General features: G+C 64.5%; 4 protein-coding genes across 4 annotated transcripts; 2 read left to right on the top strand and 2 right to left on the bottom strand.

Moving 5' to 3' along the window:
• Positions 1–1,020: 1,020 nt before the first annotated feature.
• SSRP1 (structure specific recognition protein 1) lies at positions 1,021–7,394 on the bottom strand. Its single transcript, XM_058806936.1, has 17 exons — positions 7,334–7,394; positions 6,683–6,841; positions 6,290–6,475; positions 6,016–6,121; positions 5,357–5,547; positions 5,059–5,289; positions 4,866–4,969; positions 4,639–4,767; positions 4,254–4,475; positions 4,099–4,171; positions 3,566–3,704; positions 3,428–3,473; positions 2,820–2,943; positions 2,265–2,435; positions 1,931–2,022; positions 1,638–1,818; positions 1,021–1,383 (listed from the first exon to the last, which is right to left on the bottom strand). The coding sequence occupies exons 2-17, from the start codon at positions 6,734–6,736 to the stop codon at positions 1,315–1,317; spliced, it is 2,118 nt and encodes a 705-aa protein (XP_058662919.1). The 5' UTR covers positions 6,737–6,841; positions 7,334–7,394; the 3' UTR covers positions 1,021–1,314.
• An 815-nt stretch (positions 7,395–8,209) lies between these two features.
• Positions 8,210–12,334, top strand: P2RX3 (purinergic receptor P2X 3). Its single transcript, XM_058807362.1, has 12 exons — positions 8,210–8,349; positions 9,128–9,263; positions 9,356–9,427; positions 9,499–9,565; positions 10,143–10,236; positions 10,318–10,395; positions 10,581–10,722; positions 11,277–11,407; positions 11,495–11,588; positions 11,664–11,729; positions 11,910–11,987; positions 12,095–12,334. The coding sequence occupies exons 1-12, from the start codon at positions 8,210–8,212 to the stop codon at positions 12,206–12,208; spliced, it is 1,212 nt and encodes a 403-aa protein (XP_058663345.1). The 3' UTR covers positions 12,209–12,334.
• Positions 12,335–15,024: 2,690 nt separating this feature from the next.
• Positions 15,025–16,298, top strand: APLNR (apelin receptor). The gene has a single exon (XM_058807555.1). The coding sequence runs from the start codon at positions 15,036–15,038 to the stop codon at positions 16,155–16,157; it is 1,122 nt and encodes a 373-aa protein (XP_058663538.1). The 5' UTR covers positions 15,025–15,035; the 3' UTR covers positions 16,158–16,298.
• A 5,642-nt stretch (positions 16,299–21,940) lies between these two features.
• Positions 21,941–22,871, bottom strand: LRRC55 (leucine rich repeat containing 55). The gene is made up of 2 exons (XM_058807792.1): positions 22,262–22,871; positions 21,941–22,176 (listed from the first exon to the last, which is right to left on the bottom strand). Exons 1-2 carry the CDS (start codon positions 22,869–22,871, stop codon positions 21,941–21,943), a joined length of 846 nt encoding a protein of 281 aa, XP_058663775.1.
• Positions 22,872–24,416: the final 1,545 nt, after the last annotated feature.

Here is a 24,416-nt window from a genome sequence, read left to right as displayed (position 1 = left end):
GCCTAGCCTCGTTGCCACGGCAACGAAGCCTCCGATCGAGTGGCTGAGTAGGCCGCGACCGCGGCCTAGCGCCGTCCCCATGACAACGAAGCCCCCCACTCAATTGGGGGGTCCCGGGCCCATGTTGCCCGCCGGGGCCGAAGCCGTGTGATCCCCCGGGCGGGCGTCACGGGCCCGGGGGGAATGCCGGTTACCCGTAGCCACATGCCGGCGGAGAGACCCCCACTCACCCTCCACGGCCGCTGCTCATGCATATTCATGACGGCTTGGCCACGCCCCCGGCGGCGGAGCGGGGCGGGGCAGAGCGGCGCCGCGTGGCGGGCGGACCATAGAGAGGGGCGGGCGGAGAGTCCTCCGAAATGGGGGTGGGGGACACGCTGAGAACGTCCAGCACTGTCCCAATCACCCTCGGGGGCCCAAACAGCCGAGCAGGACCCCTGGACCTCCCCCTGATTGCAAATTATCCCATTCCCGGGGTCCTCCAGGCGCGGGGCGGTAACGCGTATTCAGGCGGAGGTTGCTGTGACAATAGAGCCCCCCAGCATGGACCCCACCGTCCAGGGTCCCTTGTGCCCACCGGGGACACGCGGCTGGCTTCCGCCCCGGGAGACTCGTGCTTCCCCGTAGCCCCATCCCAGCGGTGCCGGTAAAGGCAGTGGAAGGAGGGGGGAACGGGCAGCCATGGGGTCCCCCCGGGGCTGGTTCCAGACCGGGAATCGGCTGCAATCAACACCGGAGGGGAAACAGGCCTTAATCGGATCAACCCCCTCACGAGGGAGGTAGAAAAACCCCCAAATGGCATCAGGATCGAGCGAGGGGCTGTAATTAGGAGCCCTGATGGCTGAGCAGGGGCTGGGGGCCGCTAATGGAGGGTGGGGAGAGAGTGAAGTCAGCCCTGGAAGCGGTTCAAGGAGGGGAATGAGCTCCCGGATGGCTGCAGGAAGGAAGGAGGGAAGGGGGAGCCAGCCCCACACCCACACAAACACCATCAGTGGGGTTTTTTTTTTATTCAACCCGAGTTGCCATGTGAACAGACCCAAAATACAAAAAAACAACACCAAAAAAAAAAAAACCAACGAGGGAAGGAAAGGAAAGGAGAGAAAGCCAAGTGTTTAGAAAAAATAAATTGATGGAATACAACGGTGAGGGACTGAGGAGGCACCTCCTGCCACCACGGGGTGCTGGGGGTACAGGGGAACCTGGCCCTGCTCCCGGCTGGGAGCCATACAGAGTCCAGGACCCTGGTCCCTGCCGTGGGGCTGGCCTGCCCAGTCCTCTCCTCTGGGATCCAGCCTGGAGCCAGCTGGGATGGAGCTAATCTGAGCCCGAGGCAGAGTCCTCTGAGCTGGGGGCCGGGCTGGCAGCTCCCTCCTCCTCCGAGTCCTGCGGGCGGGGGACAGAGAGGTCAGCAGGGGACAGTGAAGGCAGGGCAGTATCCCCCACTACAGTGGGGACAGGGTGATGGTGGTGACATGGGGACACACCAAGGGATGTCCCCAAGGACATGAAGTACCACAAGGACCCAGCCTCTCCATCAGAAACCACCAGGGTGTTCCCCAAGGAAGAGGGGCTGGGGCCCTCCCAGACAGTTGTTCCCCAGGGAAAAGGGACCAGGACCTCCCCAGTTGTGACCCCACCTCCTTCTTGCTCTCTGCAGAGGAGCTCTCGTCGCTGGACACAAATTCCTTGCTCTTGAAGCTGTCACTCAGGCCCTTAGCCGGGGACTTGGAGGATGAAGACTTTGAGGTGGCACCTTTCTTGTCCCCTTTCCCCTTCACCTGCTTCTCCTGCTTCTTTTTCTTCTTCTTCGACCTCTCCCTGTGTGGGGTTGGGTGAGCAGAAGGGAGAGGAGCCACGTTACCCGGCTGGCCCTGGGAACACCCCGATTTTGGGGGGCCAAGCCCTGGCAGCCCCTTGGCAGCACACTCACCCCCTGTGGCTGTCGGCCTTGCTGCCCACACTGTATTCCTTCATGGCCTTTTCGTACTCCCGCCTGGCATCTTCTGCCTTCCGATCCCACTCCTGCAGCCAGAGCACATGGTCAGCGAGGCCACCCCTCCTCCTAAACCATCCTCCAGCACCCACCTGCATCCCACCCTGCTCCCACTCCTGATCACCCAGCTCACCAGCCCGAGGATGTCCCCAGCCCTACCCAACTCCCCATCTGTTCAACTCCCAGCTCCCAGGAGCAAGGAAGGGCCTTCCACAGCCAGCCTCCCCTCCTGTACCAGGCCCAGCTATACCCTGGGCCTCCCATCCCTTACCTCCTTCTTCTCCTTGGACATGGCCTTCCAGAGCTCCCCAGCCTTCTTGGACAGATCGGTGATGCTGATGCCAGGGTGGTCCGACTTGATCTTCTCCCGGCTGGCATTCAGCCAGAGCATGTAGGCCGACATTGGGCGCTTGGGAGCGTTGGGGTCCTTCCCCTTCTTGCTCTGGGAGGTGGAGAACACCCGTGGAAACCCAATGCACCCCTCACCCAACACCTCAGAAGCAGGCTCTGCTTGCCTCTGCAGCCCCCAGCAATCCAGCTGGGGAGTGGGGCTGAAGGGCCACAGCTGGGGGTCAGGCTGCTGGAGAACAGCCCAAAAACAATCAGATAGGCTGGGCATGGCAACAACGTGCCCTTGGGAGAGGCTCGGCCTGGAGCCAGCTGGAGGCAGCAACACCAGGCCAGACACCAGCTCTGGCCAGGGCACTGGTGAGTGCTGCAGAGGCTGAGGTCAGGCAGCTCTGGTGGGGCTGTGACCGGCCTGACCCCGCTCCAGGAGCTGGTCCTGTTCCTGCAGGAGCTGGTCCTGCTCCCACAGCAGCCTCACCTCGGGCTGTTTCTTGCGGGGCTTGCGCTCCTTGACAATCTTGGCCTTCTTGGCCGGTTTCTTGTCGTCGCGGTCGCTGTCGCCGTCACCGCTGGAGGAACTGGCTGAGGCATTGCTGTCAAACCTGCATGGGGGCACCAGCCTCAGAGCTGCCCCTAGACACCAGAGCCCTGAGGCTGCCTTGGCCAGAGCTGCCCTCCTCCCGTTAACAGCCCTCAGGGGAGTGGCCTTCCACGAACACAGCTCATTGTGTTCTGCTTCCTGTACATTCAGAGTTCTCGTGGTGCCAGGGCTCAGCTTCACAACTCTCACCCATCCTCACCCCAGCCTGGGGCTTTAACCGTCCTCCCAAATGTTCTCTTTCCCAAAAAGTGCAGCAAAGGCTTCCCCTGGAGCCCTTCCAGAACTTTCTCATACTGCCTGATGCCATTACAATGAAGTGAGCCCAGAACTGCCCCAGCTGCCCAATATTCCCAAACCCAGGGCTGTACATTCCCAAATCCAGGTGATCCCAGTCATGCTGTGAGCATCTCTCAGTGCTCACACAGCCCTAGAACAGCACCTTCCCATGGGGCTTTTGGATAAAGCCCTGCCTGGCCTCTACTCACTCTTCTGCCACATCATCATCCTCTTCTCCAGGGTTGAAGGATGAGTCTGGAGGACAAAGTGAGGGCTCAGTGTTACAGATCATCATGGGGAGCAGGAGCTGGAGCACCATGGCACTCCCTCACAGTCCCAGCCCTCACCTGTCTCCTCCCCAGAGCCATCACTGCTGTCATTGGCATTCTCCTCCCGGATCTTGCCCTCCTCTTTCATCCTCTCCAAGTAGGCATCGTGCTGGTCCTCATCAGAGTCAGCATATTCATCATAGCTCTGCTTCATTCCCTGCAGAGAGGCAGGATGGGAGCTGCTCCCTGTGCTCACCCAGGAACACAGCCCTGGGTGAGCACAGCCTGGGCACGCACAGGCCAGGGCACAGACACAACCATGTTCCCTCCTTCCCCCCTCAGGGCCCCAGAGAGAGAGGGGCAGAGCAGTTATGGGGGTTAGGGGGGCCCCTGCACACCACACTAGGGTTACTGGGTTAGTCAGAGACCACCACAGCCATGCACAGGAAACCTGCACCAGGAGGAGGAGAAAGAGGAAGGGATATCGCACGGACCTTTTTCCTCTACAAGGGCAAGGAGAGAAAAGAGAGGTGAAAAAAGGAGGGAAAAGCAGCTGGATTCTGGGAGAGGGCAGCACCAGTGGGCGCGAGCCCAGCCCTGTGTGCTGATACCTCCTTCAGGCCCCGGTTCTTGATGTTCAGCTTCTTGGCATTGACGAAGTCGAAGAGCTTCCCGTACTCCTCCCTGGGGGAAAGGGCACAGTCAGGCTAGGGGTGCCAGGGGGCCCCGGTGGGCACAGCCAGGCTGGCCCACAGCCCACACCCACCTCTCGATGCTGCTGAAGGTGTACTGGGTGCCCTGCTTAGTCTCGATCTCGAAGTCGAAGGAGCGGGTGGTGGTGGTGCCGCGGGCGAAGTTGACAAAGGAGATCTCGTCGAAGCGAATGTGCACGGGGGGCTTGTGCACGTAGATGAAGCCTCTCTCCAGCGGGTACAGCAGCCCTGAGCTGGCCTTGTAGGAGCAGGTGATGCACTGGGCTCCAGAGTGTCTGCAGGACAAACAGTGCTATCCATGGGGACAAACATCGTCCCTGTGCCCAGCCCTGGCAGACAGGCCCTGCTCCCCAGCATCAATCACACACAGAGCCCCTTCCCCCAGCCATGGGAACGAGGTGGAAAGGGAAGGACTTTCCCTTCCCTGCAGCTGCTCACCCCTGGAAATTTCCAGGCACGGTGATCTTGCGGTTCACCAGTGCCTTCATCACCCGGCTGACCATCTCATAGAGGGAGCCTGACATGTTCTTGGTGAGCCGCCCCTCAAAGCGCTTCTCCACCTCCTCCCTGTGTGGAGGGAAGGAGGGCAGAGGTGAGAACAGGGTCTGGGGTGTAAGGAGCTCCCTCAGGATCCAGGGAGGGCAGCATGGCATCAGGGAGCTCACTCATTCATGTTGAGGGTCAGGGAGATGTCCTCATCCTTGGAGAAGAGCAGGATCAGGAAGTGGTATCGGGTCTGGCCTTGCTTTATCGGGGGGTCCAGGCTGATCTGGAAAGACAAGAGGAGGTGAAAACAATAAACCCCCCCAGAGCACCCTCAATGCCCTTCCAGGGGAGGGCTGAGCCATTCCCGCTCACCACGAAGAACATCTGGCGCTGGTCCTTGTGCGGGAGCAGGAAGAGGCGCAGCACGGTGGTGTAGGGGATCTTGTAGTCGAAGGTCTTGCCGTGCAGGTGCAGGAAGGTGGGGTAGATGCGGATGTCGTAGCGCCCGCGCGGCGTCAGACACTGCAGCTCCCGGAAGATGCAGATGGCATCTCCAGTGGCCTGGATCACGTCCGCCTTGGACAGCACGTTCTGGGCGAAGGCCTGCCGGGGGAGCGGTCACAAAGGGTCCCTCGCCGCCAGCCCCCGCCCTCCTGCCGGCCCCACGCACCTCCACGGGGTCCACGCCGTCCTCCTGGGTGGGGGGCACGTAGAACCGGACCTCCATGAGGGAGACCTCAGCGTCGTCGTTCTGGTGGAACTCCAGCGTCACCTCGTTCTTGCCCGTGGTGCACTGGGACACGTTGCTGAGCGGGATCTCGAACACTGGCTGCTCCCCGATGTCGAAGGACAGCAGCTGCCCTGCGGGGACACCACAGCCAGCTCAGAGCTGCACCCCACAAATCCCATCTCCAGCCACAGTCTCGCTCCTCCCCTAAAATCCAGCAGTGCCTCTGCTCTCATCACTACATTCCCACCCTCCAAAATCCCCAGGCTTTCTCCCTTCCGGCTGCATCACTGGAAAATGACACTGATCAGAAACAGACAAAAAGGAACTATCTGACCCCATGTGTCCCTGTCCCTGAGCTGAAGGCACATCCACCAGCTTCCCTGGCTCCCTGAAGAATGGCACATAGATGCACATTCCACATCAAGCACAGCCCCCTGGGATTCAGGGCCCTCCTGCTCTCCTGAGATGGCAAATGTTCTCACTGTCTCTGAGGACATCCCTAGAAAACAGCTGCTCCTAAGGGAATGGCTGTGGCAGCAGAACAGCCACACTGGTGGGAGCATCCCACCCCAAGGCCTCAGGCTGCCACTGGAACTCACCTCCAAACCTCACTGTACCCCAGTTCCAGCCCTTCACACACAGATCCTTCTCTGCAAGCTCCAGGCAATAGTGGGCCTTGAAGAAATCTGAGAGCTTGTCAAACTCCTGGGTTGGGAAAGAGAGAGGCAACACCATCAGGAACCAGTAGTGCCCAGAGCCCTGGGTGACACACAGCCCTGGGCATGGAGATGCAGGGGGCAGAACTGCTCTGGTGCTGACAGGGAGCACAGCCGGATCTGGGACAGGGCCAAAGCAGCGGGAGCAGGGACTCACCGACTCCCGGAACCCGTCATACTTGTAGACGTGGCCGTTCTTGGTGAGCAGCTTGAGGCCGTGCCCCAGCGCCACGCGCCGCCACACGCCCTCAGCCAGCTCTGAGGCCTGGATGTTGTCCACCTTCCCCGTCTTGCTGTTCTTGAAGATGACGCCCTGCCGGCTCAGCCGCAGCCGCCCATCGTTCTGTGGCACAGCTGGGCATGAGGGGACTCGGCCCCATGGAGGAACCACGGCCCCGTTGGGTGCTCCAGGCACCCACACCACCAACTCCCCTCAAATCAGCGACAGCTTCATCCCCCACACCCTCCTCACCGCACAGCATTCGCTCCCCTCATCCACACCCCAACGCTGGGAGTGCCCCTGGGGCCATCCCCGTGTCCCCTCGCTCACCATGGACCCCTTCACCTCCTGGTAGATCTCGTTGAACTCCAGCGTGTCGGCCATGGCAGCTGCGGGGTGTGGGAAGGGACGGGGACGATCTCAGGGGGGTTCAGCAGCCTCCCCAGCCCGGCATGCCCGGGGCAGCGGCACGGGAGTCACTCACGGCAGCTGTGGGAGGACAGCGGGTGAGCCGGGCCGGCGACAGGCTCCTGGCGCTCCCCAGCGCCCCCAAAACCAAACCCCACTCCCCAGGCTGCCCCCGCCCCGGACGCTGCCTCTGACTCACTGACGGGGGCAACCCCCGGCCCACCTCGCCCCTTCCCCAGCCGGGCCGTGGCCCTAGGGCCGCCCCTTCCTGCGGCCCTCGGCCGCCGCTGTGTCATCGCACCTCTCGACTGCCCTTATCCCTGCCCTTCCCGTCCTTCCTGCGGCCTCTCCGCACCCCAAACCATCCACCGCATCCCCGAATTCCTTCCGAGCCCGAGCTCCCAAGCGCCCCCCAGGCTTCCCCACAACCCCGGGCCTGCCCACCCGCTCCGAGCCCACTTCCATCTCAGGCCCGTTCCCCCATCCCAGCCGGCCTGCCCTGACTCCGGGTTATCCCTGCGAGATCCAGACACCCCCCCCTATCCCCCGGTAAGCCCGCCGGCCCCCCCGCACCGCTGCCGCCGCTTTTCCCGCCTGCGCAGCGCGAACCGCGCGGAGCCGCCGCCGCCGGAAGTCGCTCGGACTTCCGCCATGGCGCCGGTACCGCGCGTGCGCCCCCTGGCGGTTGGGCGGGCCCGTGCAGCGCTCTCCGCCGCACCGAGCGGCGGGGGCGGGGTCAGAGCGGCCGGGACTCCGCCCCCCACCCGCCGCTCTGCCCCGCCCAGAACAATAGAGACAAGGGGGAGAGACCCCATTGGCCAGCACGGGGCGAGCCCCGTGACGTCACCTCTTCTGGGGACACCCCCCTCCCCCAAACCCGGGGCGCCCCAAAGTGTTGGAACCGGACCATGGGGTGGCCCAGAGCGCGGCACCCCCGAAACCGCGCGCACGGGGCTCCCTCACCGTCCTCCCCTGCAGGGGTGTCTCCCCAAACCAGGCATCCCCAGTCTGGGGCGCACCCGCCACGTGCATCCCAATGCGGGGCTCCCCGGTGCCCGAATGGGTCCCCCCTTTAGGGGGGAACCCCGGGGAAGGAGCCCGCCTGCACCCCGCCATCCATCCAGGAATGGGGGGGCCATCCCTCCCGTCCCCCCGGGCCGTGCGCCCGCCCCCGGCCCCCGCCCTGCCCCCGCCTCCGCCCGCCCGCCCGCACCGCCCTCGCTGCCCGCACCCCTGCGGGTGCTGCCCACACCCTCCGGTACCCGCACGCTGTCCGTGCCCCTGCCGGTACCGCTGCCTGCACCCGCGCCCGCCCTGCTCTGCCCTGCCCTGCCCGCATCCCCGCTCACTGCCCGCACCCCTGCCCTGCCCTTCCCGCATCCTCCTCGGTTCCCGCAGCCCTGCCTTGCCCTGCCCGCAGCCCGGTCTCCGGCCGCCCCCGCGCTGCCCATGTCCCTCCCGAGCTCCCGCACCCGCTGGGTGAGCGACTTCTTCTCCTACGAGACCACCAAGTCGGTGGTGGTGAAGAGCTGGGTGGTGGGTGTCGTCAACCGCGGCGTCCAGCTCCTCATCCTCACCTACTTCGTCGGGTGAGCCCCCCCGGCAGCCGCCGGAACACCCCCGGGCATCTCCGGGACAGCCCGCCCCGGGACATCCCCCGGGACACACCCCCGAACCCTTCCCGGCACCGCGACAGCGCGGTGACAGCCACTCGCTGCTGCAGGTGACACCCGGGGGTGACGGCATGTGGCGTGGGGTCACAGCGAGGGGACACCGGGCGGTACGCGGGGTGAGGGGGTGGCCAGGCCGGGAGCAGAGGAAGGATGGGAGAGCGGGTGACAATGTGTCAGTGCCGGGAATTCAGGTGTGCCGGAGCGGGTGACACGATGGGGACAGCCAGAGAGCGTGCCGGTTGACAAGGCGGGACGGAGGAAGTCGGTACGGGTGACACAAGGGGGACAGCCGGAGTGCGTGCCGGTGCGGGTGACAGGAGGGTGGCAGCGCAGGTGACACGATGGGGACAGCAAGGTGTCGGTACGGGTGACGCAAGGGGGACATCCAGGAGAGCATCTCGGGTGGATGACGGGAAGGGGACAGCGTGGGTGACACCGAGGGGCAGAGAAGCCGCTCGGCTCCAGGGGGTGACAGAAGGGGATGAGCCCCGCTGGGGTCCCTGTCCCCGAGTGCTCCCGGGGGTGACAGCAGCCACCGGCGGGGGGATGAGAAGTGGCAGTCGGGGACCCGCAGCCGCTGGCGCTGATAGCTCCGGGGGTCACGGGCAGGTCCGGGAGAGGCAGGAGGGGCCAGGGGGGTGCCGGTGGTGTCCGAGGGTGGCTGTCCCCAGCGTCACCCGCGGTGCTGTCCCAGCTGGGTGTTCCTCCATGAGAAAGCGTACCAGGTGCGGGACACCGCCATCGAGTCCTCCGTGGTCACCAAGGTGAAGGGCGTGGGGCGCTACGCGGGGCAGGTGATGGACACGGCCGACTACGTCACGCCCCCCCAGGTGAGCACCGGGGACCGGAGGGGTCGCTGAGGGGCGCGGGGCCACTCCCGCCTCGGTTCCGGACGGGGTTGTGTGACAGCGACGTCCCGCAGGGCACCTCGGTGTTCGTGGTGGTCACCAAGCAGATCCGGACCGAGGAGCAGGCGCAGGGCGTGTGCCCGGAGGTGCGGGGGGGCAGGGGGCGCTCGGGGGGACCCCTCGGTGAGCCCCCCGTCCGCTGACCCCCGCCCCGCAGAGCGAAGCCGCGTTCCACTGCTCGGCGGACCGGGACTGCCGGGAGCTGAGCCCGGGCACGAGCAACGGTGAGGGACCCGCTGGCAACGGGGCTCAGGGCACCGAGGGACCGCGGGAGCCACCGCGGGCGGGAGTGAGGGACCCTCGGTGGGCTCGGTGGGCTGGGGGGGCCCGGGGCTCTGGAGCTGGAGGGCTGGGGGAGCGGAGGTTCAGGGTCCCAGGGGTGCCAAAGGGGGTATGGGGATCCCCGGGGTGCTGATGGGGGTCTGGCGTCGCAGGGGTGCTCCCGAGGGTACTGACAGAGGTATGAGGATCGCCGGGGTGTTGACAGAGATCTGGGGTCTCAGGGGTGCTCCCGGGGGTCTGACAGTGGTCTGGGGGTCGCAAGAGAGCTGAAGGGGGTCTGGGGTCTCAGTGCTGCTGGCAGAGGTGCTGACAGTGGTCCGGGGGTCCCAGGGGTGCCTATGGGGGTCCGGGGTCTCAGAGATGCCCCCGAGGGTACTGATGGGAGTAGAGGAGTCACAGGGGTGCTGACAGAGTTCAGAAGCCCAGGTGCCTGGTGTGCTGACAGGGTTGGGGGTCCCAGGGCTGCTGACAGTTCAGGGCCCGAGGTCCCATGGGTGCTGACAGGGTTGGGGGTCCCAGGGGTGCTGACAGGGCGCTGCGTCCCCTACAACGCGACCCTGCGCACCTGCGAGATCCAGGGCTGGTGCCCGCCCGAGGTGGACACCATTGATGTGTAAGTGGGGCTGGGAGGACACAGGGAGGAGCAGGGGACATGCCCCCTGCCATGTCCTCAGCGTCACCCCCCTTCCTCCAGTCCCGTCATGCTGGAAGCTGAGAACTTCACCCTCCTCATCAAGAACAGCATCCGCTTCCCGCTCTTTGGCTTCGAGAAGTGAGTGGCACAAGCCACGGGGGGACACGGGGGGACATGAGGACAGGGTGTGGGGTAACACAGGGACATGGACAGGGGACATGGGGACACAGGCACAAGATGGTGGGGAGATACTGGGATGGGGGTCCATGAACCCCAGACTGCTGCCTGATGGCACATCCCTCGGTGTCCTCCTGTGTCCCCAGGACCAACCTGCCACCCCCTGGCAGTGGGGTGGAGCTGGGCCGGTGTCGCTTCCACCCACAGCTGCAGCCCCTGTGCCCCATCCTGCGCCTGGGGGACGTGGCACGTCTGGCTGGGCAGGACTTCCCTGCGCTGGCTGCCACCGTGAGCAGGGACACGGGAGGCACGGGGGGACAATGGCGTGGGTGTGGGGACACAGGGGTACAAGTGCGTGGGGTGGAAGGGCATAGGGACATGGGACTTGGGGACACAGAGACATGGGATGTGGGACTTGGGGACACAGAGACATGGGATGTGGGACATGGGGACATGGGACATGGATGGGGGGATATGGGGTGGTGGGATGTGGACATGGAAGACGGGGACATGGGCTTGCATAACATGGGGACACGGGACGCAGGGATGAGGATGTTGGGAAGAGGACATGGGGATACAGGAACACGGGACAGAGTGATGATGTGGGGCTTGACACTGGGACACGGATGGGGTTTGGGATGTGTGACACGGGGACATGGGGTGTACAGACATGGAGACTGGAGACATGGGGTGCAGGGGGATGTGGAACTTGGGGAGATGAGAATGTGGCTGTGGGTTCATAGGACATGGAGTGCAGGGCCATGGGGATGCAGGACTGTGAAGCTGTGGGGACTTGGCGCCATGGGGCCAGGGTCCGTGGTGCTGATGTGGGGCTGGGGCAGGGGGGGGTGCTGGGGATCAAGATCGGGTGGGTGTGTGACCTGGACCGGGCCTGGGAGCGCTGCCTGCCCCGCTACTCCTTCACCCGCCTGGACAGCCTGGCCCGGACCCCTGCCCCTGGATACAACTTCAGGTATGGCCAGGACACGCACGGCACAGGGGTGTGCACTGCCTGGCACAGCTCCTGTCACCATGTCCCCATGTCCCCGTGTCACCGCAGGCACGCCAGGTACTATCGCTGGCCCGACGGCTCCGAGCGCCGCACCCTCATCAAGGCCTTTGGGATCCGCTTCGATGTCCTGGTGTATGGCAGCGTACGTGCGGGGCCGGGGACTTGTGGGGTCACAGGGGGTTGGGGACCCTGGCCAACAAGGGCTTTGCTCCCCTAGGCCGGCAAGTTCGGCATCGTGCCCACCCTCATCAACACGGTGGCTGCTTTCACCTCCATCGGTGTGGTGAGTGGGGGACGTTCTCAGCCTCGCAGTGGTGACACCTCCCAGGGCACAAGGGGGAAATCCCGTGGCTAGAGGGCATGGGGACACAGCACAGCTGCAGGGTGACAGCGGCCTGGCTCTGTGGGAGTACGGGGGTGCTCCACAGCGCGGGCCCCCTCACCCCAACACTGCTGCTCCCAGGGCACGGTGCTGTGCGACATCATCCTGCTCAACTTCCTCAAGGGCGCTGAGCACTACAAGGCCCGCAAGTTCGAGGAGGTCAGACACGGGGCCGGGGTTCCCTGGGGATGGGGACACCTCTGGGGGCTCGACCAGCCCCCCCGGCTGCAGTGACTCACCCAGTGCCTCTGTCCCCTGCCCCATAGGTGTCAGAGGCCGGCGTGCCCGCCACCCCCTCAGCGTGTCCCCCCGGGGCGCTGGGGACCTGCTCCCGGGACAAGCAATCCACCGACTCGGGCACCTTCTCCCTCGGCCTCTAGCCCGGGGGCCATGGGGCAGCTCCTGCCTGCCCACCACGCTGTGGGGCAGCCGAGACCCCCGTCGGGCTCCTATTGCCCCCCAGTCCCCAGTGCTCCCTCTGTGAGCCCCATCAGCATCTGGCTGCCCCCAATGCCCACCCCGGGTACATCCCAGTGTCTCCAGTGTCCATACGATGCCTGTCCCTTGCCCCCAGGGTGCCCCTCCGGCAGCACCTCCCTGTCCTTGCCACCCCATGCCCCCCAATAAACCCGTGGCTCGCAGCACCCACCCGTGTCCAGCCTTGGGGGGTCGCGGAGTGGTTTTTGGGGGACTGACGGGCAGGGTTGGGGTGCAGGAACAGAGGGAAGAGGGGTCAGGGTGCTGTCCCTGGGATGCGGGACACCGCGGGGGGAGCTGCCAACAGGAGGAGCGCCCGTGGAAGGGAAGACGGCACAGAGGGACAGGAGCTGTGCCCTCGGGCTGTCCCTTCCTCCGTCGGATGTGAGTAACTGTGGATTCGGAGGAAGCTCCCGGATGGCTCCTCATGCAGGGCCAAGCGCTGCCCTTCCTGCTCGGGATGGGGCGAGGGGGTGAGCTCTGGCTCCCAGGATGGGGTGAGGGGGGTGAGCTCTGGCTCCTCATCCTGCCCCGTGGGGGCTCCCACCCCAATCCCCCTGCAGAACCAGTGGGGAGGGATGCTGTGAGCCTGGCTTGCTCCTAATGGATCCGCTGGGGTTAATTCCTGGGAATGCCAAACGAGGGTCCCGCAGCCCCTCGCTGGTGCCCAAGGCAGCCCCCGCCCCGCAGGGAGAGCGGCTCCTGCCCTCCCCCCGCTGCAGATAGCGGGGCTCCTTATCAGCCCCACGGATTCCTTATCAGCCCCACGGATTCCTTATCAGCCCAGCCCTGGCCGCCCACCCACCACCACAAACCCAGCCTGGGGGGCTCCGTCCGCGGCGCCGGGACCAAGGAACCCCCAGGGTGGCACCGAGGGCGAGGCACCCCAGCTTCAGGACAGCGAGGGGGGGACAGGGACACTCAACCCGCAGCTTTTGGAAAGGGAAGAGACTGGAAACGGATTGGTCTGCGGCGGCTGGAAATGGATACTTGTGCCGCGCTCCAATTAGGACACAGAGAGCTGGGAGTGTTATTAATAGTCATTAATAGAACCGCTCATTAGCGGTCCTGCTCATTAACGGGGCTCCGGCCAGGGCGGGAGCGGCCCGGGGAGCCTCGCTGCGATCCCGGGGGGCTCATTAGCAGCGCTGGTGTTTCCCTGTTTATGCTGCTAATTAGCGGAAAGGCTCGAGCTGTGTCTGCGCTGGGGACTGCGGGGTTCCGGCCCTTCTTCATTCCAGCCTGGGATTTGAGCCGGAGCTGGGCACCTCGCGGTTCTGCCGCCACTTTCAGCAGCTCCTGCCTTTCATACCTCTCTCCCCACGCATGCCGGCTGTCCCGGCACTGCGATACCGGATCACTCCTTATCTCCAGCCTGGTTTGCTCTCCCGGCTGATGCTGCAGCTCTGGGTGTCTGGTTTGGTGCCCCCACCCCCGGAGTCCCCTAACCTGCACCCCCATTTACAGAGCCCTTTCCCCCCGACACCACTCATTTTGGAGCTCCTGTGAGCTCTCCCCCGCTATTTCAGCCGCTGAATTCCCCCCACAGCCCCTCCTTCGCACCTCTTTGCTGGTAGAAGGGCCCCACTGAGCCGGTGGGGGGTCCCGGGGGCTCTGTGCCCCCCCACCAACCTCCGTCCCTGCACTGGGGTGTTAAACCTGCCCCTTCCCACAGCCTATCCCGCGCTTAATCCCCCCCTACAGCCCCAGCCCAGCCCCCCTGCGTGTCCCGGGGGATTTGGGGCTCTTCAGACATCCCGCTCAACTTCTTCGGTTTTCCCCAGAGCTGGAACTGTGAGAGTTCAGTCCCAGTGGGACAATCCCAGACCACCTCGGGGGCCTTCCCTCCTCCCCCCAATGTTTATTTGTGGGGTGGGGGAAGTTTGTTCCCTCTTGGCTCAGCGTTGCCGCTCCATCAGCAACCCGCGGAGCTGGGACACACCGAGAGCTCCGGTGGCAGCCAGTCCTGCGGCAGCTGCTGCCCTAAAATGGTCATTTTACAGCGTGGGGGGTCCCAGAGCCCCCCCTCCCCGCCCAGGATTTTTGCTAAATGTATAAATCTCCTCGGCACTTTGTGCTCAAAGTGGAGCCCCGGCGCTTTGAGGGGGGAGCGGAGCCACCGCTGTGTGCAAAGCTGGCAGCAAAACGGGGAATCCCGAGTGCCAAACGCAAAATGCCAAATGCAAAATGCCAAATGCACACCCTCCCCCCCCCCCCGCAGTGCCACTCCCTCCAGTGTGACACCAACCCCCAGCGCGACCCCCCCGCCGCCAAGTGCCCGATGTGACACCGCCCGTGCGAAACGCAGCCCCGATGTGTGACACCCCAGCGCCGCATGCGGCACCCCGAGGTGAAATCCCAAATGCTGCCTGCAGCCCCCCCCCCCGTTCCTGAGCTCCCCAGAGCCGGATCCCAGCCCCACCGCCGCCGTGGTGGGCGCCCGAACCCGCGGGCGCGGCGAGGCCGGGGTTATCGCGGGGGTCGGCGCGTTGACACGCGGGTGAGAGCTCGATAAAACCGCCCGGGCAGGAGCCAGATGGAGGTGGGGGGAGCTGTGAAGTTTCCCACGGGGGCTCCCCCCGGCCCTGCCTCCTGCCCTGTCCCGCCCGTCCCCTCCAGGAGGAGGGCGGGGAGGAGGAGGAAGGGGAGGTAACGCGGTGGGACTCGCGCCGGGGCCGCAGGAGCGGCTGAGCCCGGGATGAGCTGAGCGGAGCGGAGCCCAGCGCCGGGATGGAGGAGACGACGGGCGCCTACACCTACGGCTTCGACAACGATACGGAGTACTCGTGCGAGTACGAGGAGTGGGGCCCCTCGCTGGCCCTGCTGCCCACCATCTACCTGCTGGTCTTCCTGCTGGGCACCACCGGCAACGGGCTCGTCCTCTGGACCGTCTTCAAGGGCGGCCGCGACCGCCGGCGCTCGGCCGACACCTTCATCGCCAACCTGGCCGTGGCCGACCTCACCTTCGTGGTGACGCTGCCGCTGTGGGCCGCCTACGCCTGGATGGGCTACCACTGGCCCTTCGGCACGGCCGCCTGCAAGGTCAGCAGCTACCTGGTGTTCGTCAACATGTACGCCAGCGTCTTCTGCCTCACCGGCCTCAGCTTCGACCGCTACCTGGCCATCGTGCGGCCGCTGGCCACGGCCAAGCTGCGCTCGCGGGTCAGCGGGCTGGTGGCCACGGTGGCGCTGTGGCTGCTGGCCGCGCTGCTGGCGCTGCCCGCGCTGGTGCTGCGGCGGGCGGCCGCGCTCGACGGGGACACCAAGATCACCTGCTACATGGACTACGGGGACCTGGCGGCGCAGGGCACCGAGGGCGCCTGGGAGGTGGGGCTGGGGCTCTCCTCCACCGCCCTGGGCTTCGTGGCCCCGTTCGCCGTGATGCTGACCTGCTACTTCTTCATCGCCCGCACCGTGGCCACTCACTTCCGCCGGGAGCGGGCCGAGGGGCCCCGCAAGCGCAAGCGGCTGCTCACCATCATCACGGTGCTGGTGGCCGCCTTCGGGGGCTGCTGGCTGCCCTTCCACCTGGTCAAGACCCTCTACGTGCTGATGGACCTGGAGGTGCTGCCCTGGTCCTGCGCCCTCCACACCTTCCTCAACAACCTGCATCCCTACTGCACGGGCATCGCCTACATCAACAGCTGCCTCAACCCCTTCCTCTACGCCTTCTTCGACCCCCGGTTCCGCCACGCCTGCGCCGCCCTGCTCTGCTGCCGGACCCCCGGCCCCGGCCCCGAGCGCTCCGCCAGCTACTCCTCGGGGCACAGCCACCCCCCTGGCGGCAAGGGCGGCCCCGGCCCGGGCGGCAAGCTGGACCCCGCCACCCAGGAGACGCTCTTCCGCTCCTGAGCCCGTCCCCGACCGCCCCCGGCGCCCCCCGAGCTGGTCTCCTCGGGGGGAACACCCCCCTCGGCCTCGCCCCAAAGCCTGGCTTGCTTTGGGGATGCCCCGCTGGAAAGCCCCGCTCGCGGGAAGGGGAAACTGAGGCACAGCCGGGGAGGAGCCCCTGGGGGGCTCAGAGGGGGGCGGCTCCCCCGGCACCCCCAAGGCTTTGTGTTTTGTGACAAATAAATGAATTTTTGGTTAAAAAAGGAGCAGGGTGTGCGCAGTTCCCTCGGGGGGCTGGGGGATGTGGTGGAAGGGAGGATGGAGGGGTGGGGGTGTGGAGGATGGAGGGTGTCCGTGAGCGAGGGCGTAGTGTGTGTGTGCACTATGGGGCATCTCTGCCTGGGACGGATTCTCCTGGTCTGTTCCTCAGCAACACTTTGGGAAACGCAGGAAAACCTCCATCCCAACCCTTCGGGGCATTGCAGCATCGGGGTGGGGGTGTTGGACCCCGTGGGGTGGGCACCTGCCTGCCACAGCCCCCCAGCCGTGATTGTATCAGGCGGCAGCACTGAAATCCTAAATCCCATTTTGGGGCTTTTTTCTTTATCTGAAGCTGGGACGAGCCCCGGGTGACTCACCGGGTGTGCAAACAGGAGCTGGTGGTGTGAAACACCCAAACCTGAGGGATGGGGACATGGGAGCCCCCGGGTGCAGATGGGGACACGGGACCCTCGGGGTCTGAAGAGGGACACAGATCCCTCTGGGCATTGATGGGAGGTTTGGGCACCGGGCAGGACCCTGGCTCACCCCAACCAGGATTTGGATGAGCCAGCAAATGGCTCCTGTCCCATTTCCCCCCCTCCCAGCCCCCGCCGTTTCCTGAGGCTCTGCTCGAAATAAATCTTCCCCGTATTTGCTATTTACATCCTTCATTTATGGGTGATGAACTATGCTATCTCCTCAGCCTTTGTTCTCTCTTGGAAAGGATGCGGGATCATTACTGGGTTCCTTGGGATGCTTCCCGTCGGGGGAGCTGCCTCCGCCTTCCTACCGGCCCCCGCCGTGTTTGGGGGCCACCGCCCGGGGTCTCCCCGTGTGGGGACCGTCCTTTGTCCAGAGACAGGGAACAGACGGGGTGGCCATGGGGCTGGGGACTGCACAACCCCCCAGCTGGAGGGGTGGGAGCCTCCTTGAGCGTTTTGGGGAGTTTCCAGATGGATCTGGTTTTTGGGTTGGGGGGGCTTGAGGAGTGGGAATGCTGCATCCAGGGACACGTCCCAAAGTGTGTTTATATTCCAGTGCCATCCAGGCTCCCTCAGCCTGGAGAGACCCCTGGATATCTCTCATCCATCTGTCAATCCAGCTGTACATCCATCAGTCCAACAGTCCCTCCTCCATCCATCCATCCATCCATCCATCCATCCATCCATCCATCCATCCATCCATCCATCCGTGGGTTAATGGTTTTGGGGTTACAGGGGCGTTGCTGGGTTGATGGTTGGATCTGATCATAAAGGTCTTCCAACCTTGATGATTCTACGATTATTCCCTTCTCTCCCTCCCTTTGCCCATGCCTCCATCCCACCCTCCTCCTCTCCTTCCATCCCTCCACGACCCCCAAACCCCCCAGCCCTGTGAGGGTTTCGGCTTTGCTGCCTCCCCCCGTCCGGCTCAGCCGCCGGGCGCGGAAATGGCCGCAGGCGCCCGGCCAGCGGAGACGGAGCTGCCGACTTTCTATCCGCGTCTTGGAGATTTCCCTTTCCCTTCCAGGAGGGAAATGTTTGGTTGAGGAGTCCCTGGGGAGAAATGCAGGGACACTCCAGAAAATAACAAGGCCGGAGCTGGGGGTGAGGGGCAGCAGGGCCGGACCACCCGTCGGAAGAAGATAAGGAAGGTGTTGCTTTCCTGAGAGCGCCTGGGGAAGATGAGGAGGGAAGATAGAGTGGGACAGCAGGCACGGGGGGATGGGAGCATCCTTGGAAAGGGTGGCTGGGGAGTGTGGGGGGGTTGTGATCCTCAGGGAGCCCTCAAATCCCGCAGTGCCATGCCTTGGGGACGCTGCAGGGCTGGGGGGCACGGCCAGGGTTCCCCCAAACCGTGGTTGTGGGAATGTGACACTGGGGAAACAGAGATTATTCTGCACACGGAGTAAAAGTGGGGTCCGGGGAGGATGGATGCACCAGGAATCGGGACAAGGATAGGGACAGGTCCTCCCCAGTCACCGCAGCTCTCCCCTCACTGCGCTTTTCCAAGCTGCCAAACGGGATGTTCAGCCCCCCGACCTCCCCCCGCCTCGCATCCCGCCCGGGGGTGCCGAAATAATCTGGTGGTGCTAAGGATGTCCCCGGGCGTCCCCTTTGAAGTGCCCTCCGTGTTTACAGCCCGGCTCGGGCTCCTTCACACCTCCCGCCCCACAGCAAACGGAGGGGGGGCCCGCGTGGGTGGGGGGGCTGCAGCTCCCGTTTGTGCCGGGAAAACTCGGATTTGCCAAAGCCGCGGGAAAGCTTCGGCACCGCACCCAGGGCTCTGAAACTTTTGTCACTTTTGGGGGGTGGGAGCGGTGGCTGCCGGGGGGGGCATTTCAGGAGGGTCCAACCCCTCTCCCCCCGCAATATGAGGGGACCCCCGAAGGTCTGGTGGGCCCCGTGTGACCCTGCAGGATTGAGGAAGGGACAGAGAGAGGAAAAGGGGCAGAAAAGATGGGGGACCAGTTTTGGTGGGTGGGGGAGGTTTGGGATGGGAGGTGGGATTGTATTATGTGGATGGATGGATGGATGGATGGATGGATGGATGGATGGATGGATGGATGGATGGGAGGAAGGGAAGGATGAGTGCATGGAAAGAGGGATGGCAGGGCAATGCCAGGGTTGGGGGGTGCCACTGACGGCCGCTGTCCCCACGGCTCCCCCGACGCGGCCGGACGCGGCACAGCTGCTGCCCGACCTCTGCGCTCCGGCCGGGCGGGACGGGCCCGCGTCCCCCCGAGGGGCTCCCGGGGAGGGGGGGACGCGGAGGTGACCCGGCGGCCACAGCTGGGCCCCGCCGGGGCCGGGAGATGCTGCCGGAGGAATAACAGGAAGCGCTGGAGGGAAGAGCGCGGCTGATGCCTTCTGCAGGCTGCGGGACGCTGCTGTGCCCGCTGCACGCAGCCGGGTGTCTGCCACACACACGGCCCTGTCACACACACAGTGTCCCCACACACGGCCCTGTCACACACACAGTGTCCCCACACACGGCACTGTCACACACACAGTGTCCCCACACACGGCACTGTCACACACACACAGTGTCCCCACACACACACATGGCCCTGTCACACACACACAGTGTCCCCACACACACACATGGCCCTGTCACACACACACAGTGTCCCCACACATGGCCCTGTGACACACACACAGTGTCCCCACACACGGCACTGTCACACACACACAGTGTCCCCACACACGGCACTGTCACACACACAGTGTCCCCACACACGGCACTGTCACACACACACACAGTGTCCCCACACACGGCACTGTCACACACACAGTGTCCCCACACACGGCACTGTCACACACACACAGTGTCCCCACACACACACATGGCCCTGTCACACACACACAGTGTCCCCACACACGGCACTGTCACACACACACAGTGTCCCCACACATGGCCCTATGACACACACACAGTGTCCCCACACACACACATGGCCCTGTCACACACACACAGTGTCCCCACACACACACATGGCCCTGTCACACACACACAGTGTCCCCACACACGGCACTGTCACACACACAGTGTCCCCACACACGGCACTGTCACACACACACAGTGTCCCCACACACACATGGCCCTGTCACACACACACAGTGTCCCCAAACACGGCACTGTCACACACACACAGTGTCCCCACACATGTCCCTGTCACACACACACACAGTGTCCCCACACATGTCCCTGTCACACACGCGTGTCCCCCCGCCACACGCGTGCCCCGGCCCCGGCTGCGCTGACACTCTTTATTGTCGAGGTTTGGCGCTGAAAAAGTGCCCCGTGGTACAAAACCCGCGGTTACAAAACGTACAAAGAGCGGGGTCAGGGGAGAAGAGAGAAAAAGGAAAGGAAAAGAAAGGAAAAAAGGGAAAGAAAAAGGGAAATAAAGGAAAAAAGGGAAATAAAAAGGGAAATAAAGGAAAAAAAGAAAGGAGAAAGGAAAAGAAAAGAAAAGAAAAGAAAAGAAAAGAAAAGAAAAGAAAAGAAAAGAAAAGAAAAGAAAAGAAAAGAGAAAAGAAAAGAAAAAAAAAAGAAAAAAGAAAAGAAAAGAAGAAAAGAAAAGAAAAGAAAAGAAAAGAAAAGAAAAGAAAAGAAAAGAAAAGAAAAGAAAAGAAAAGAAAAGAAAAGAAAAGAAAAGAAAAATAGAAGACAAGGGGAGGAAAGGAAAGGAAAGGAAAGGAAAGGAAAGGAAAGGAAAGGAAAGGAAAGGAAAGGAAAGGAAAGGAAAGGAAAGGAAAGGAAAGGAAAGGAAAGGAAATCAAAAGACAAGGAGAAACAAAAGATAAGGAGAAACAAAAGACAAGGAAAATAAAACATAAATATAAATACAAAAAGAAGAGGATGAGGTGAGGCAGGGGAAGGAGCTGGTGGGATGCAGGTGGATGCTCCATGCCCATGTGGCTGATCCTGGGGTGCAGGAGTTGTGGGGGGTGCAGGGGGTGTGGAGCAGGGCGGTTCTTGGACTCACTGAAAGGAAAATAATAAAACCCCAGACAAAACAGAGAAGGCAGAGGCCAAGTTCCCTTTCCTGGGGGCAGTGCTGAGGCTGGGGTGCAGCAGGAGCCCTTTTGGGGTGGGCTGGGGTTAAACCAAACCCCCCTCCCCATGCACTCAGCCTCCATGGGGGACAGGGGAAGGGACAAAGCAGCCCTCAGGTGACCCCAGCCCCGCTCCCCACTGATGTGCTCCCACAGTGACAGGGTGACACAGACACCAGGGACAGGTGACACAGGCACTGGGGACATGGCTGTCCCGGCTGGACAGAGGGTCGTTTGCTTTCTGCTTTTTGCTTTTTTTTTCTTGTTTTGCCCTTTTTTAGAGCTCCTTCCGCCTCCCAAACCTCCCCCAGGGTGGGCAGTGCTGGTGCCCGGGTTGGCCCTGAAGAGGAGGCAGATGTCATCTCTGGGAGATGCAGTCCCTGGAAGGTGCCATCCTTGGGAGATCCCATCCCCTGGAGATGTCAGAGCCCATCCCACTGCCAGGCTTGGTGGTCCCGGTGCTGTTCCAGCACATCCTGATGTCACCAGCAAGGTGCAGGCACGCCCTGGAACGGTGGTGACAAGCTGGGTGTCAGCAACGCTTCCTGGCCCCCTGGATTTTTGGGGAGGCTGGAGATAATGTGCAGGATTTGGGGGGCTCCAGCCGTGCTGCTTTGGGGCTGAAAGCAGGGATTCCCTCACTGCCCCCAGGAGAGTGACCGTGGTTCCCAAGACACACACACTTTGTCCTCTGTTTCTCCCAGGCAGAGGTGAGGAGGTTCCCAAGGGATTCCCAAATCGCTGGCTCAACCAGTCCTGGGCAGTGGGAACAGCACAGGAGGGGGTCCAAGCTCACGGTGATGGGGGTGCAAAAACTCCCCACTTTGGGGCAGAAGGGAGCGGGGCTGTCCCCTGGTGTCCCCGGCGCCTCGAGGGCCACCCCGGCACGGGGGGCGGCAGGAGGGGACGCGGACAAGGCACAGTCTGGTGTCCCCGCGGGGGCGGCCGGGCCGGGGGGTGGCCGGGGCGGGGGTCAATCGGCGGCGGTGGCAGCGGCGGTCCCTAAACGTCCTCGTCCTCGCTGGCCTTGCTCCAGCGGTGGCAGCAGTTGGCCGTGATGCCCAGCAGGAAGTTGGTGGCCACCGAGGCGATGGAGACGACGAAGCCGACGAAGGCGATGAAGAGATAGTCGTCGAGGGTCAGCGTCAGGTGGCAGGCCTGGAAGCTCTCCTCCGTCAGCGACAACAGCGGGGCCCCCGCCACTTCGGGGGGAGCCCAGCACTCGGCCTGCTGCGAATCTGCGGGATGGAAGGACGGGGATGGCGTCAGCCCGGCGGCCGGCCCCCGTATGGGACGGGGCGCGGGGGTCCCGGCGGCACGTACCCGAGGAGCAGCGCTGGATGCGGCCCCGCAGCCACTTGAGGAGCGGCTCCATGGCGCAGCCGCAGAGCCAGGGGTTGCCCCCCAGGCGCAGCCCCACGAGGCCGGGCAGCCCCTCCAGGGCGTCGAGGCTGAGGGCGGCCAGGCCGCCGTAGCTGAGGTCCAGCTCCCGCAGCTGGGCCAGGCCGCGGAAGGCCTGCGGGTGGACGCGGCGCAGCCCCGGGTTGTGGCTGAGGTCGAGGCGCAGCAGCGCGCTGGCCTCGCGGAACATGTCGGCGGGCACCAGGCTGAAGTTGTTGTAGCTCAGGTCCAGGTGCGCCAGGCGCCGGGCGCCGCGGAACAGCCCGGCCGGCAGCGCCGCCAGCGAGTTGTTGCGCAGGTCGAGGGCGCGCAGCTGCCCGTAGCAGCCCAGGTAGCCCGGCGGGATGCTGGCGATGCGGTTGTGGGCAAGGCTCAGGTTGCCGGTGTCCAGCGGCAGCTCGGGGGGCACGGAGAAGAGCCGCTGCCCGCTGCAGTCCACGGCCTGCCCGCGGCAGCTGCACAGCACCGGGCAGCCCGCGCCCGCCGCCGCCACCGCCGCCGCCGCCGCCAGCAGCCAGGGGCCCAGCAGCATGGCCTCGTGGCCGCGGCCCTCACGGGGCACCGCCGGGGGCCATCCCGCCCGCCCGCTCACGCCGAGGGCTGCCGGCGGCCGGCCGCGGGGCCGGGCTGGCGGCGGTCACGGCGACGTTCCCGGCATCCCGGCGGCATCCGGGGGGCAAGGCCAACCCCTCCGGGGGCACCGGCGGGGCCGGCGTCGGGCCGTCACCAGCCGCCTGCGAGGAAGAGCAGAGGGGGGAGCCGTGCCGGCCGCACACCCCGCCGGGGGAGCGCCACTGCTGCAGCCCGGCGTGGCCTCCGGGGCACCCACAGCCTCCCCGTGCCCCCCGGGCCAGGGTCGCTCCTCCAAGCATCCCCCCGGGATTCCAGGCAGAAAAGGCCCCCCCAGACCTGCTGACCTTGTCCAGCCCGTCTTGGCTGGTGGTGGGCAGAGCAGAGGTGCTGCTCCACGGCCCCCCAGCAGCCCCCCGCCACCACGAGCTGAGCCCGGTGCCAGGGACACCCTCCCCGCCTCTCTCCCGAGGGAAGATCCCCATTCCCAGCACCCACCGGGGTCGCCCCAGGCCTGCCCTCGCCCCCCGCCACCTGACCGTGTCTGCTTCATCCTCCCTCGCCCGCAGCCCCAGCTCCATCCTCTCCCACCGGCCCACCTTAGCCCGGTCACTCCCATGCCCACAGCGCCCCGAGCCCTCCGGTGAGGCCGGGCTGCCCCGGGGTACTCACTGGCCAGCGAGGGAGCAGGGCCTGGCTCCCTGCGGTGATGTGGGGGTCCGGAGGGGCGATGTGGGGGGCTCCAGATGGGGATGGCGGGGTCCCCGGTGGCCGGCCACACCCCGGAGGCCGCCAAGTCGGGAGCTGGGCTTCGGCAGCGGCGGCCAAGGCTGCTGCGAGCCCGGCGATGGGAGCAGGTCTTTCCCCACCTCCTTCCTCCCCTCCTCCTCCTCGTCCTCCCTTGTCTCTCTCTTTCTCTGTCTCTTTTTTTTTTTTCCTCTTTTTTTCCTTAGGGCCAGATACTGACGTGTCGGTGTCTCTTAGCAACTGCCTCCACATCTCTGAGCAACAGGAGAGCGGGATGCGGAGCCGCCGAGCCGGGGAGACAGCGGCGGGCGGAGGTGCCCCCGCCTCAGGGACCCCCTGCCCAGGCCGGGGGATCCACACCCGCACGGCCCCGGCACCCGGCAGGGATGGAGCAGGCAGAGGGCTCCATCCTGCTCCCCTGCCCCGATCCCCAGCCATCCCACTCTCTCCCAGCCCCGGGAAGCATCCTCGTGGGATGGGGTGAATCAGGGGTTCCCAGGCACTGAAAACAGAAACAGATGACGTGGCGGCAGAGGGGAGAAACGAGGCAGCCGGGATCCAAGGGGAGCTCTAGGATCCGAAGGGACTGCTGGGATTCAAGGGGCACTGTCACCCTTCCATGCTCCTGCTGTGCTCACAGCCCTGGAAAATGCCTCAGGTTGACGTGGATTATTTTGCTTCACGCAAGCTGAAACATTCCCTTCTCCGTTTGGAGGGACACAGTGGGGTCAGCCACCTGCCCCCTCCCACCTGAGAAGGG

Source organism: Ammospiza caudacuta, chromosome 6 (assembly GCF_027887145.1).
Source record: "Ammospiza caudacuta isolate bAmmCau1 chromosome 6, bAmmCau1.pri, whole genome shotgun sequence".
NCBI lineage: Eukaryota > Metazoa > Chordata > Aves > Passeriformes > Passerellidae > Ammospiza > Ammospiza caudacuta.
The sequence above is the reverse complement of the archived record's forward strand: the minus strand, read 5'-3'. Positions and strand labels throughout refer to the sequence as shown.

Coding starts and splice junctions, on each gene's coding strand:
- LRRC55 (XM_058807792.1), bottom strand. CDS start 22,871: ATGCTGCTGGGCCCCTGGCTGCTGGCGGCGGCGGCGGCGGTGGCGGCG. Junction 22,177..22,261: donor CATCCAGCGCTGCTCCTCGG/GTACGTGCCGCC, acceptor TCCATCCCGCAG/ATTCGCAGCAGGCCGAGTGC.
- P2RX3 (XM_058807362.1), top strand. CDS start 8,210: ATGTCCCTCCCGAGCTCCCGCACCCGCTGGGTGAGCGACTTCTTCTCC. Junction 10,237..10,317: donor GAGGTGGACACCATTGATGT/GTAAGTGGGGCT, acceptor CCCTTCCTCCAG/TCCCGTCATGCTGGAAGCTG. Junction 11,730..11,909: donor CTTTCACCTCCATCGGTGTG/GTGAGTGGGGGA, acceptor TGCTGCTCCCAG/GGCACGGTGCTGTGCGACAT.
- APLNR (XM_058807555.1), top strand. CDS start 15,036: ATGGAGGAGACGACGGGCGCCTACACCTACGGCTTCGACAACGATACG.
- SSRP1 (XM_058806936.1), bottom strand. CDS start 6,736: ATGGCCGACACGCTGGAGTTCAACGAGATCTACCAGGAGGTGAAGGGG. Junction 5,548..6,015: donor GGGTACAGTGAGGTTTGGAG/GTGAGTTCCAGT, acceptor GTGTCCCCGCAG/GGCAGCTGCTGTCCTTCGAC. Junction 1,819..1,930: donor AAGGCCGACAGCCACAGGGG/GTGAGTGTGCTG, acceptor AACCCCACACAG/GGAGAGGTCGAAGAAGAAGA.